Source organism: Dermochelys coriacea, chromosome 2, assembly GCF_009764565.3.
Source record: "Dermochelys coriacea isolate rDerCor1 chromosome 2, rDerCor1.pri.v4, whole genome shotgun sequence".
Taxonomy (NCBI): domain Eukaryota; kingdom Metazoa; phylum Chordata; order Testudines; family Dermochelyidae; genus Dermochelys; species Dermochelys coriacea.
In genome coordinates this window covers 271,394,832-271,409,107 of record NC_050069.1, presented here as the reverse complement: position 1 = coordinate 271,409,107, position 14,276 = coordinate 271,394,832, and the positions used below count along the sequence as shown (strand labels likewise).

At 56.0% G+C, this 14,276-nt stretch overlaps 1 protein-coding gene across 1 annotated transcript; it reads right to left on the bottom strand.

The window, feature by feature from the left end:
• Nucleotides 1-314: 314 nt before the first annotated feature.
• LOC119852063 (transmembrane protein 176A-like) lies at nucleotides 315-5,915 on the bottom strand. The gene is made up of 5 exons (XM_043507144.1): nucleotides 5,679-5,915; nucleotides 4,198-4,308; nucleotides 3,590-3,646; nucleotides 1,097-1,416; nucleotides 315-661 (listed from the first exon to the last, which is right to left on the bottom strand). Exons 1-5 carry the CDS (start codon nucleotides 5,880-5,882, stop codon nucleotides 538-540), a joined length of 816 nt encoding a protein of 271 aa, XP_043363079.1. The 5' UTR covers nucleotides 5,883-5,915; the 3' UTR covers nucleotides 315-537.
• Nucleotides 5,916-14,276: the final 8,361 nt, after the last annotated feature.

Sequence of the window (14,276 nt, the reverse complement as noted above, 5' to 3'; positions counted from 1 at the left end):
GGAGTGGGGTCCACTGGTTAGAGCTGGTGGGGCACAGGAGCCTGAACTCCTGGGTTCTATTATGGCTCTGGGAGGGGAATGGGGTCTAGTGGTTAGAGCAGGAGGGTGTGGGGGACTGGGAGCCAGGACTTCTGGGTTCTATTCCTCTATTTGCAGCGTCATCAGTCACTCCGCGTGGCCTTTTTGGCATTCGTTTTCTCCCCCGCTGCGAAGATAGGAGGCGATGTGCAGCCTGTGTATGGGGTGGAGGGCTCCTGTTCACACACAGTTCACTCCCTGCAAGCGCCAGAGATCCAGTGGGACTAGCAAAGACAGACACTCATGAGAGACTGTTTATTTCCAAGCAGCTGGCTGCCCTATTCAGAGCAGGGCCTGGGAAGACCCTCGCCCTAGTACATGGCTACAGTTAGTACAGGAGAGGGACCAGTGGGATGCCCCTGCTCCAGAGCCAGGACAGGGAAGCGGGGCGGTGTGGGAGGGATGCGGGCTGTGCAGAGCGGTTACCCGGCAGAGCGAAGCTGGAGCCTGGCTGGGAGCTCAGACATCCTGGCCAACCTGGGCTTTCTCCTTGTCCGGCGGGAGGATGGAGTCAGAGGACAGTAGCGGCTCCTCGCTCCCCACTGCCTCGGCCCAGCTCTGAAAGTAGGGCAGAGGTTTAAGGCTTCAGCGGGCTCAGGGCTCCAGCGCCGAATAGCGCGGCCAGCTGAGGGCGATGGCACCCGTAGCTTTGCACTGCCACAGCGCACACTGCCTGGGCAAGCTTCTGCCCCCCTGCACCCCACTGGGCTGGCGCAGGCCCCCCTGGGCAAAGAGGAGAGTCCTACCACGGCCTGGGCCCTTCTGCTGAGGAGAAGCCAGTGAGCAGATGGGTCCTGACCCCTTCTCGCTCTGCCCCCGCAAGATTCCCGGGGCACTGAGGGTCTCTGAGCTCGGGGGGCTGAGTGTGCACGCCCCAGGGGCTCAGCTGACACGCAGGCCGGTGGGAGCAGGTGGTTGGCAAACCGGCAGGTCACAGCCCCTGCAGAGGCTCCAGTCCCTGTGGGACCTGTGCAGAGCTGCGGCGGGCGGGGTCTCCCACCGGGCACAGTGTGTGCACCTCTGCCGACCGGGGCGAGGGACCGCCCAGCTCCATGCTGGCTCCTGCAGAGAGGGGTCCCGTTGCTGCAGCATGGGGGGGGTCTGGGGCACTGTGGTCACCGCGCCAGGGGGGCTGCTCACCTCAAACCTCCTGAACTCTAGCCTGCAGTTCTGCTGTCTCCAGAACTCTTTGGAGCCCGAGGGCAACGGTGAGGGCGAGTCACACAGGTAAGAGCCTTCGGTGAAGGTGAAAGACCATGTCATATCCCGCGCCCCGATGATCACAGCCACGGTCGCCGAGACAACGCTGGCCAGGGTGAGCAGCAAGGCTAGCCAGACCTGCGGGGAAGGGACCCACCGGGTGAGGCACAGACGCACAGGCTTCCCCGCCCTGCCCTGCCTGTGCAGGGCCATGGTCCAGCCCCAGGGCTCGGCAGGGGCACGCGGCCTGCAGCTGCAGGGACGGAGGGGACACTGCAGGGCAGGGGGCTGCCCAGCCCCACCCACCGGCAGGTGGGGCGCTACTAAGGGAGCATGGCACATGGGGGGGGGCTATTGGAGCCTCCAGAGGGTAGGTGTACAGAAGTGTGAAAAGAGGGTGGGGGCATCAGTGCAGTAAGACTGGTCCCCCGACACACAGGAGAAGGGATTTTGTAGATTCCTGGCACCAGGACCATTCTGCCCACCCGGTTTGGCCTCCCGCATTGGGCCCAGCCCCGCTGGCTGAGTTAGAGTGGAGCTCTTAGAGCCACGCGTGGCCTCGATTCACTGGCTCCTTACTCTCAGCCGGGACGGGTCTAGTTCAGCTCCAGCCAGCGGTTCTTGTCCGGGCCCTGCCTGTCAGAGCCAAGGGCCATCTGCCGCAGAGTCCCCTCCCCTGCATAGACTGGGCCCCGAGCACCCGCAGACGGCGCTCACCGCACCGCCGACCCCTCCCCTGCACAGACGGGGCTCCGGGCACCCGCAGACGGCGCTCACGGCACCGCCGACCCCTCCCCTGCACAGACTGGGCCCCGAGCACCCGCAGACGGCGTTCACCGCACCGCCGACCCCTCCCCTGCACAGACGGGGCTCCGGGCACCCGCAGACGGCGCTCACGGCACCGCCGACCCCTCCCCTGCACAGACGGGGCTCCGGGCATCCGCAGACGGCGCTCACGGCACCGCCGACCCCTCCCCTGCACAGACGGGGCTCCGGGCACCCGCAGACGGCGCTCACGGCACCGCCGACCCCTCCCCTGCACAGACTGGGCCCCGAGCACCCGCAGACGGCGTTCACCGCACCGCCGACCCCTCCCCTGCACAGACGGGGCTCCGGGCACCCGCAGACGGCGCTCACGGCACCGCCGACCCCTCCCCTGCACAGACGGGGCTCCGGGCATCCGCAGACGGCGCTCACGGCACCGCCGACCCCTCCCCTGCACAGACGGGGCTCCGGGCACCCGCAGACAGCGCTCACGGCACCGCCGACCCCTCCCCTGCACAGACTGGGCCCCGAGCACCCGCAGACGGCGTTCACCGCACCGCCGACCCCTCCCCTGCACAGACAGGGCTCCGGGCACCCGCAGACGGCGCTCACGGCACCGCCGACCCCTCCCCTGCACAGACTGGGCCCCGAGCACCCGCAGAAGGCGCTCACCGCACCGCCGACCCCTCCCCTGCACAGACGGGGCTCCGGGCACCCGCAGACAGCGCTCACGGCACCGCCAACCCCTCCCCTGCACAGACGGGGCTCCGGGCACCCGCAGACGGCGCTCACGGCACCGCCGACCCCTCCCCTGCACAGACGGGGCTCCGGGCATCCGCAGACGGCGCTCACCACACCGCCGACCCCTCCCCTGCATAGACTGGGCTCCGGGCACCCGCAGACGGCGCTCACGGCACTGCCGACCCCTCCCCTGCACAGACGGGGCTCCGGGCACCCGCAGACGGCGCTCACGGCACCGCTGACCCCTCCCCTGCACAGACGGGGCTCAGGGCACCTGCAGACGGTGCTCACCACACCGCCGACCCCTCCCCTGCATAGACTGGGCTCCGGGCACCCGCAGACGGCGCTCACGGCATCGCCGACCCCTCCCCTGCACAGACGGGGCTCCGGGCACCCTCAAACGGCGCTCACGGCACCGCCGACCCCTCCCCTGCACAGACAGGGCTCAGGGCACCTGCAGACGGCGCTCACGGCACCGTTGACCTGTCCCCTGGAGACACTAACCCAGCGAGCTCTGGCAACCCCTCATGGGAGGCAGATTTCCCAGCCCTCAGCTCATCCCTGTGGCTCCTTTCTGACCCTTTCCCATTTGTCACCATCCTTCCGGAAGTGGCAAGACCAGTCCGGCATGCTCCCCCCCACCCGGGCGTCAGGGCACAGACAGTGCGGCTGCCCCCCTGGGGAAAAGGGGGCAGGCTGGGAGTAGCCGGTCGCTGGGACCCACACCCAGGGCACTTCCCTTCAGTACAAAGCAGAGCCGCCTGGAGCCAGCAGCCAGTGCCCAGCACCCTGGGCACGCACTCACGCAGCAGCCGGTGCCACGCTTCTCGCTCACAATGCAAAAGACTCCGGAGATGATGAGCTGTGGAAGGGAAGCCAGGGTGAGCGCCGTGTGGGCTGGAGCATTGCCAGGAGCGAGACCTCACCCCCAGCACCCACCCCAAGATCCCCAGCAAAGGTGCAGGGGGTCGCTGTGTGGATGGTAGCCCTGGGGCTTCCTCTGGGACTGCCTGGGCCAGGCGCGTGCCAGCTGACTGTCCCTGGGGCCCACGGGAGCACAACGTGGTGGGGATCAGGACAGACAGCGGACTGGCCCAGGCCAGAGGAGACTGGAAAACAGGTCACTCGCTGACCGGCCATGTCCCTCTAACGAGCCCCAACAGCCACTGGAGCCTGAGAACTGCAGCTGCTTTGGGCATTACAGAGAGACCCCCCAGAATCCCAGCCTGAGAGCTCACGCCAGGGGAGAGAGGTCCAGCTTTGGACCGAGGAGCAGCTGCAGAAATCCCGCCCCACGGGCTCTTCGTTTGCCAGAGAGCGTTGCCAGGAACAGGCCCGAGTGGTGTCTGGAGCAGGGGAGCCAGTGACTGGACCAAGCTGCTGCTCCGAGCGGCAGGGCTACGTGTGACTCACCAGAGCACCTGTCCAGAACGGGGATCCCGACCAGAGCTCCTGCGTGTGCGGCGCGAAGCAGAGCATCACGCCAATGGCCCCGCACACGATCCCGAGCAGGACCTGGCAGGCCTGCAAGATCAGCCCACAGGACTCAGCAGATGGACACAGCAGCCTGCCTTGCCCATCCCTCTGCCGCCCATCCCCCCTCCCACCCACAGCTGGAAACAGTTCTCACGGAGGCAGGACCGAGTAAGCCCAGCCCAGCCCTGACAAGGGTTTGTCCAGCCTGTTCTTGAACATCTCCAGTGACAGGGATCCCACATCCTCCCGTGGGTGCCTGGTCCAGAGCTGAGCTCCCCTGAGAGCTAGAACGATTCACCACTGTGGAGCCGAACGCCCCCTTGCTGCAGATGAACCCACGGCTGCCTGTCCGACCTTCAGTGCCCATGGAGAACAATTGATCCCTGTCCTCTTTCTAACCCTAACCCAACCCCAACCCCAACCGCCCTGCACATATTTAAAGGCTCCCGTCTTTATCTTCTTTTCTCAAGACTAAACAGACCCAGATTTCTAAACCTTTGATCGTTTTTGTTGCTCTTCTCTGGACTCTCTCCAATTTGGCCACATCTTTCCTGAAGTGCAGCGCCCAGAACGGGACCCTGCACTCCAGCTGAGACCTCACCAGTGCTGAACATAGCGGAACAGTGACTTCCCATGTCTTACATACGACACTCCCATTAATATGCCCTAGAATGAGGTTAGCCTTTTCCACCCCGGAATCACGCTGCTGAGGATATTCAATTTGTGATCCTCTCTAACCGCCAGCTCCCCCCAGCCAGGTGTTCCCCATTTTGTGCCTAGGCATCTGTTTTTTCCCTCCCAAGTGAAGTACTTCGCACTTGCCCTTATTGAATTTCATCAGTTTGAATTCAGACCAGTTCTCCAATTTGTCAAGTCATTTGGAAGTGTCATCCTGTCCTCCAAAGTGCCTGCGGCCCCTGCCAGCTTGGGGTCATCCACAAGTGTGGTAAGTAAATACTCTCCATGTTATTAATGAGAATATGGACTCATAGCCGCCCCAGGACTGACCCCTGTGGGACCCCACTACATGTGCCCTCCCAGTTTCACAGAGAGCCACCGACAGCTACGCTCTCAGTCTTTCAACCCCTTGATGGTAATTTCATCTCAACATCTCCCTAGCTCGCTTATGAGGGCATCATGTGAGACAGTGTCAAAGTCTTGCAAAATCAACATCTATCATGTCTACTGTGTCCCCCACCCTGTCCCAGAAGGAAATTCGGCTGATTTGGGATAATTTATCCATGACAAACCCAGGCTGGCTGTTCCTTAGACCCTATTTTCCTTGAGGTCTTACAAACAGATTGCAAGGCGCACTCCCGCTCTAGACATGCTCCTGCTCACTGGGCTCTCCCCACTATGCATCTGCGTGTCCTTGCGACGCCCCGATCTCAGCCCTGGCCTGCCATGCTGGCACTTACTCCCAGCACTTTCTGCTCCCCGCGGTAGCAGCCCTTGGCAAGGCCCTGGCTGGCAGGTGCCCAAGGCTTGGCCCTTCCCTGGAGCATGGACCTGACCAGGAAGGCAAGCCAAGACTCCTGGCTGACGGTGATGTTGATGACTGTCTTGTCCGAGCCCTCAGTGGAAACCTCCATATCATTCACCTTCACCACGCTGGTCGGCATCCTGACCCCGCTCTGAAACAGGGAAGGGAGTGGGAGTGAGAGCAGCGCCCAACCTACTCAGTCCCCGTGCCAACACACCCCCTAGAATAGGAGGTTCCCCTAATACAGCCCCAGACCACTCTGCCCCACTGAGCACAGCAATGCCAACACCTCCTGGCCACCTGGGAAGAGGCCATTTCTAAGACCCCTTTTCAAAGAGGTCCAACGGCTGCTGGATGTCATAGGGCTTGCCAGGCGGGATCAGCTCTGGGCCCATCTCCAGCAGCGGCAGGGAAGGGGCTGCAACCCCTGCAATGGGCAGTGACGGGATAACCTGAGCTGGGATCACCTCACAGGGTCAGCTCCTTCCTTTCCCCCATTGTTAGGGGTCAATTTATGCCCTGAAGCAGGCAGGTTCATAGCCCTTCCTGCACTAATCCTCACTACACTAACTCTGGATGTTCTCATTATCCATAAATACAGCCAGTCTATTCCCAATCACACTAAATTCGGCCTCAGTTAGATCCCGTGGCATTGAGTTCCACAGGCTAGCTTGTGTGGTGTGAAAAACTATTTCCTTTCATTCACCCCCTCTCAGCACTATCTTATTTTCTTTCCATTGTGCCAGCAAATTTCTAATCACACTTACAAATGACCAAGATATTATTACTGATTTGGTATGTATCCTGTGGACACTCGAAGTGCCAGGACCCCAGTGTGTAAGGTACAAACACAGAACAAAGAGAACGTCCTCACCCCAAGGAGCTGACAACCTAAGTATAAGACAAGAAATGGACGGGGAGCACAAGGAAACAGTGACCAGATGGGATTCACTCAAGAGTTCGGAAGGAACTCAAATGTGAAGTTGCAGAACTACTAACTCTATTATGTAACTGTGACATAGCCAGGGCAAGATCCAGACCAACGACTAGTTGTGTCCCTTGCCCTCTAACCTGGGGTGCCTTTTTCACTGCTGTAGCCACCCGCAGCCTCCAGCAGGTAAGTCACTCCCAGCGAGGTCTGGGTGAATTGCAGCCAGCCTGACTCACGCTGGCTTTTCTATTGCAGGGTGACCCCAACACACTCCCAGTCCCAGATTTCCCCCCAGAAATACACGTCTCGTAGAGGCCAGCCATTTCCGGGACAATAGCGCTGATACAAAGTTTGTCATTTAATTCATAAAAATGAGAAGCACATTCTTACTGTCCCAAATGGAGTTTCCCCAAACACTGCACTTCAAAGACAGGATTAGATAAAACAATAAAACAAGTTTATTAACGACCGAGAGAGAGATTTTACAGGAGTAAAAGTAATGAGGCATAAAAGTCAGAACCAGTTACAAGAAAAAGAAAAGTGAAATGCAACCCCTGCCTAACTTAGCCACCCAGGGTACTCTGAAGCCAAGTTGCTCTCACCATGTTTCGGCAGTTCTGCGGGTGAACTTCTTTCAGTCAGGATCCCTCCCCCATTCCAGTGCTGCTTCCTTTGTTCTCCAAGTGTCATGAATGCCGGGCAGAGAGAAAGGGAAGAAAACTTTGGTGTGTCTGCCCCTCTGGTTTATAGTTCCATCCCTCTTTGAGTAACATTTCCAGCTGAGATTCAGGAGACAGAAAGTCTACGTGGAGTCTATAGTCCAAAGTCCACACGCTTGTTGACCCCTTCAAAGAATTCTAGTAGATTGTTGAGGCATGATTTCCCTTTACAAGAGCTGTGTTAACTCTGCTGCAACAAATCTTGTTAGTCTCTGATTCTAATCATTCTGTTCTTTACTATAGTTTCAATCGGTCTGCCCGGTACTGAAGTCAGGCTTACCGACCTGCAATTGCCAGGGTCACCTCTGGAGCCCTTTTTAAAAATCGGCTTCACATTAGCTCTCCTCCAGTCATCTTGCACCGAGGCTGAATTAAATGATAGGTTACAAACCACAGTTTATCCTCCTGCTGATAAGGACTCCTTGTTTTTGCTGATACAGACTAACACGGCTACCACTGAAACCACAGTTCATAGTTCTGGAATTTCACATTTGAGTTCCTTCAGAACTCTTGGGTGAATACCGTCTGGTCCTGGTGACTTATTGCTGTTTAGTGTATCAATTTGTTCCAAAACCTCCTCTAATGACACCTTAATCTGGGACAGTTCCTCAGATTTGTCACCTGAAAAGAATGGCTTAAGTGTAGGAACCTTCCTCACATCCTCTGCAGTGAAGACTGACACAAAGAATTCATTTAGTTTCTCCTCAATGGCCTTGTCTTCCCTGAGTGCTCCTTTAGCACTTGGATCGTCCACTGGGCCCCGGATTGTTTAGCAGGCTTCCTGCTGCTCATGTACTTAAAAAAACCTGTTGTTAGTTTTTGAGTCTTTTGCTAGTTGCTCTTCAAATTCTTTTTTGGCCTGCCTAATTATACTTTGACATTTGAATGGGCCATCAATGGCTATTAGCCAAGATAGTCAAGGATGCAACCCCAATGCTTTGGGTGTCCCTAAACCTCTTAGTACCGGAAGCTGGGAGTGAATGATAGGGGATGGATCACTCACTAATTGCCCTGTTCTGTTCACTCCCTCTGTAAGCACCTGGCACTGGCCACAGGAGACTGGGTGTCCCGGTGTCCCCGGGCGATGCCCTGGAGCTGCTCCCTGCGAAGCCAGTCAGGACTCTGGGGAAGTCTCCTCTCTGGGAGCAGCCTGTCTGCAGGACACACAGCTCACCCGGCTCCCCCTTCCTGGGTCTGACCTCAGAGCATCCAGCATCCTCTGCCCTCCGTGCGCTTCCCACAGCAAGTCCACCCAGGCGGGGTCCTGGGGGAGGCCAGAGGGTCCTGCCCCCCAACTCCGCAGTCAGACGGGACTCTCAGCCAGCCAGTACAACAGAAGGTTTATTAGAAAACAGGAATAGGGTCTAACACAGAGCTTGTAGGTGCAGAGAACAGGACCCCTCAGCTGGGTCCATTTTGGGAGGCTGTGAGCCAGACAACCCCGTCTGCACTTCACTCCATGTCCCCAGCCAGCCCCAAACTGAAACTCTCTCCACCTCTCGGCTTTGTCCCTTTCCCAGGCCAGGAGGGCACCTGATTCCTTTGTTCTCCAACCCTTTAGCTCTCACCTTGCAGGGGGGAAAGGCCCAGGCCATCAGTTGCCAGGAAACAGGGTGTCGGCCATTCTCTGTGTCCAGACCCATGCACACACCTGCCCGCTAGGGCTCTGCAATGATCAAACACCCTTATCCCACCATCTGCCTAGGGGAAACTGAGGCACCCCACAATATTCAGAGGAAACATTAACAGTCCTATCTTTGGTCTGACCCAGTCTGGCTGCTCTCATGTTCTTAATGAGCCAGTGCTGGGCGGTCTCTGCACATCAGCTGCCTACCCACAGTTACTTCACCCATTCAGCCGTTTACACGTGCAGAGATCTTTACACTCATTCTATTAGGGTGACCAGATGTCCTGATTTTATTGGGACAATCCTGATTTTTGAGTCTTTTTCTTATATAGGCTCCTATTACCCCCCCTCCCCTTTCCCAATCTTTCATATTTGCTGTCTGGTCACCCTACATTCTCTAGCAATATTTTTCAGAATAGCCATTCCACACAGAATGCCAAAAGGACAGCTCGGCCATGCATTTTAACATGGAAGTAGCCGAAAGCTGTTAGTGGTTCCTCATTGTTAACATGTTTCAACTAGCTGGGCCCTTGTCCCTCTCAAAGGCAGCAGTACAGCTCCTGGCAATGTCATATCTCCTGCATGCAAGGATCTTTTCCCCAGCCCCACATCCTGACGGCTGCTCTTTAGAAATGCTTTCAGAGTAGCAGCCGTGTTAGTCTGTATTCGCAAAAAAGAAAAGGAGGACTTGTGGCACCTTAGAGACTAACAAATTTATTTGAGCATAAGCTTTCTTGATCTACAGCTCACTTCATCGGATGAAATGGACATTGCACGGTCCCAGCCGGACACTCCGGGTTTGCTTCCTGATACACCCACACACATCCAATTGCAGGTTTGGGTCCCTGGAGTTCAGTGGCACCAAGCCTGTCCCCTCCAGACGTACTGCTCAGCTCGTATGGCCCAGCCTTCAGGCAAGCAGGGCTGGGGCGCTGTGCAGCAGCCAGAAGCAAACAGAGCTCTGCAGTGGGAAAGCCCCAGAGGCCTCTTGCAGCTTCCCGTCCAGTCCCGCTCCTCCCTCTGGCAATCCCCGGCCCTGGACCCCAGCCCAGCTGTCGCAACTCTCCCCAGTCCCCTGCCTTGCTCCCAGGCCAGCGCCTAGAGCCCCCCTGATGCCTAGAGCCCTGCCCCCCTCCGGCCAGCGCCCCTGGGTGGGGTCAGCAGGGCGCAGGCAGGCCTGGCAGGACTGTCCAGGGGCGTTACAGCCGGGGGTCACGTTACACCTGCCCCAAGGACTCTGTTCCCCGCTCTCAGCAGCAGCCGGAGCCAGGCAGGTCCCTGCCCCCCGGAGCGGCCAGGCTGAGACAGGGGCGCAGACAGACAGGGGGACTCGGGGCCGACGGGCCCCCCGCTCGCAGCGGGAGAGGAGGGTGTGGAGGGGATGGAGCAGCGTTGGGGCTTTGTGGGGAGCCGCCCCCGCAGATCAGACGTGGGGGGTCGCCCGGGGAGGGCAGGGAGCGGCTGGAAGTTGCAAGCCCCCCGTGGCAGATCCCCCAAAGCGGAGTCAAAGCCAGCGGCTGAAAAGACAAGCCCGGCCCCGGGCCCGCCCCGCACTCGCCCCCGGCCTCCCCGCGACGGCCCTGGCTGCGTAGTGCCGCGATCCGCCCTGTCTCGGAGAGCGCGGCACAGAGCATGCGCAATTCGTCCGCTGACGCCCCTGCCCGTCTCACCCGTCGGGTTCTGCGGGCGGCTCTTGATCCGGCGGCGAATCGAAGCAGGGGGGCTGGGTCTGAGCGGGGGCGGACATGGACTGGGGGGGTCCAGCAGCGGGAGGCAGGGTTAGGGGAGGGGAGGGGAGGCAGGAGGCGAACCCCGGCCCAGGCAGGGGCATGGGGGGAACAGTGACCCCGTGTTTGCAGAAATGGGGGGGAGCAAAGGGGCTTGTTTATTTCCCCTCCCCCAGACAGCAGCGCCCAGCATGGGTGGCCCCGGGCTCCCCATGCCCCGTCCCTGCAGCTCCTCTCTGGCTGATCCACCCCGCTGCGGCTGCGTCTACACGACAACGTTCAAAGCGCTGCCGTGGGTGCCCATGCTCCTGGCCATCCCCCTGGCCGCGGGGATTTGCTGGAGCACTGGGGCCGAGCCTGTCCACACTAGGGCATTAAAGCGCTCAAACTTGCTGAACTGGGGGGGATGATTTTTCACACCCCTGAGCCAGCAAGTTAGAGCACTTTAACTTGCCAGTGCAGATAATCCCTGAGATTTAATTCAGTGAAATGTTTTACATATATCCCCTCAGAAACAAAGAATCCCTTATCACGTGTCTGAATGCATAGAGTCTCTGAGCAGTTTCCCACATTCTCTTATCTGCTGCTGGGATTCCCTGGTTTCAGAGTAGCAGCCGTGTTAGTCTGTATTTGCAAAAAGAAAAGGAGTACTTGTGGCACCTTAGAGACTAACAAATTTATTAGAGCATAAGTTTTCGTGATCTACAGCTCACTTCATCGTGTGAGCTGTAGCTCACGAAAGCTTGTGCTCTAATAAATTTGTTAGTCTCTAAGGTGCCACAAGTACTCCTTTTCTTTTTGGAATTCCCTGAATTCCCTGAATTTTTAATTCTAATTTTTTGAGCAGATATTTATTCTGTTGGATCATCTGACTTCCACTCTGACTGAATTTCTGGCCTAGTGTCAAAACTTTGTTTTGAGTCAGTCCACCAATGGGGATTGCATTTTTGCAACTGTTATTTTGCCTCTCAGTCTAGCCCTTAGTGTTTTTCCATATGCCATTGTGTACAACTTGATTCTCAAATATTCAATAAAGGCCGTATACTATCTCCTATAACATCTTTCTCCCTGGAAAAAAATCTATTGTAATTTTTGCAGACAATTAGAACTGCCATCGTGGGTCAGACCAATAGTCTGCCTAATCTAGTATCCTGTTTTGTAACAGTGGCCAATGCCAGGTGCTTCTAAGGGAATGATCAGACCAGGCAATGACTCAGTGAACCATCCCATTGTCCACTCCCAACATCTAGCAGTCAAAGGATGGTTTAGGGACATGCAGAGCTTGGGCCTGCATCTCTGATTATCTTGGCTAATAGCCAATGTACTTATCCTGAGGGACTGATCTAATTCTTTGTTCAACCCATTCATAGTTTTGCCTTTCAGAATATAATGAACACACATCTACAACCCCAGAATACCTTTACAACCACAAGAATTCTAAAATCATGAGTTATACACCCTCGAGTCAAGACATTGTAATAAATAAATGATGTCCTTTTTTTATGTGCGTCTTTGTTCCTGAGCCTGTAGGGTGCAGTAAGGCCAGTTCCAATGCCTTGACCCTAAACACCTGAATGAATCTTAGTCTACCCTCGTACTCTCAAACATTTCATATACCTAAGGCCATTTCTGCACTTTAAGTGTGGGTTAACTCAAGTTATGTCAACATAGAGTCACCACTGTGGGTTTTAGCCCACAAAAGCTTATGCCCAAATGTAGGGGACTGTGGAAGACTTTGTTATGGCCTAGCTAGGGAATTTCTGCTTTCTCGAGCTGAAAGGTTACTGTAAAATATAAATAGTTACTATAAAACACAGAAACATAAATAGCTACTGAAAGACACAGGAAAGCAGCTGGGACCGGTCCCCTCTTTAAAAAGTACCTAATTCTATATTCATGAGCTGTTTTTGTGTAGTACTTATTAATGCTGATTGTCTGCCCCTCTGTTGGACTCCGTCCCAGGCACAGCTCCGGTGTGCTGGGGTCCCCGCCTCCGTGACTGCAACGCTTGGAGTCCCCGTTGCGGGTGGGTCACTAACCTTCAATAAAGCCAATAACTCACAGCTGTGTGTAAGCCTCGTTTTTCTCAGAGTGCTCCTGCCGGATCTGTGGTGCTTCGAGCACCTTGGCCCAGAACACCAAATAAATTTGTTAGTCTCTAAGGTGCCACAAGGACTCCTGCTCTTTTTGCTGATACAGATTAACACATTGTTACTCTGCAATATGTCACTTGTGTGCATGCCTCCTGGACTCCTTGTCTCAGCAGTCAGGGTACTCACCAGAAGCACGTAGAATCATAGAATCATAGAATATCAGGGTTGGAAGGGACCCCAGAAGGTCATCTAGTCCAACCCCCTGCTCAAAGCAGGACCAAGTCCCAGTTAAATCATCCTAGCCAGGGCTTTGTCAAGCCTGACCTTAAAAACCTCTAAGGAAGGAGATTCTACCACCTCCCTAGGTAACGCATTCCAGTGTTTCACCACCCTCTTAGTGAAAAAGTTTTTCCTAATATCCAATCTAAACTTCCCCCATTGCAACTTGAGACCATTACTCCTCGTTCTGTCATCTGCTACCATTGAGAACAGTCTAGAGCCATCCTCTTTGAAACCCCCTTTCAGGTAGTTGAAAGCAGCTATCAAATCCCCCCTCATTCTTCTCTTCTGCAGACTAAACAATCCCAGCTCCCTCAGCCTCTCCTCGTAAGTCATGTGCTCTAGACCCCTAATCATTTTTGTTGCCCTTCGCTGTACTCTTTCCAATTTATCCACATCCTTCTTGTAGTGTGGGGCCCAAAACTGGACACAGTACTCCAGATGAGGCCTCACCAGTGTCGAATAGAGGGGAACGATCACGTCCCTCGATCTGCTCGCTATGCCCCTACTTATACATCCCAAAATGCCATTGGCCTTCTTGGCAACAAGGGCACACTGCTGACTCATATCCAGCTTCTCGTCCACTGTCACCCCTAGGTCCTTTTCCGCAGAACTGCTGCCGAGCCATTCGGTCCCTAGTCTGTAGCGGTGCATTGGATTCTTCCATCCTAAGTGCAGGACCCTGCACTTATCCTTATTGAACCTCATTAGATTTCTTTTGGCCCAATCTTCCAATTTGTCTAGGTCCTTCTGTATCCTATCCCTCCCCTCCAGCGTATCTACCACTCCTCCCAGTTTAGTATCATCCGCAAATTTGCTGAGAGTGCAATCCACACCATCCTCCAGATCATTTATGAAGATATTGAACAAAACGGGCCCCAGGACCGACCCCTGGGGCACTCCACTTGACACCGGCTGCCAACTAGACATGGAGCCATTGATCACTACCCGTTGAGCCCGACAATCTAGCCAGCTTTCTACCCACCTTATAGTGCATTCATCCAGCCCATACTTCCTTAACTTGCTGACAAGAATGCTGTGGGAGACCGTGTCAAAAGCTTTGCTAAAGTCAAGAAACAATACATCCACTGCTTTCCCTTCATCCACAGAACCAGTAATCTCATCATAAAAGGCGATTAGATTAGTCAGGCATGACC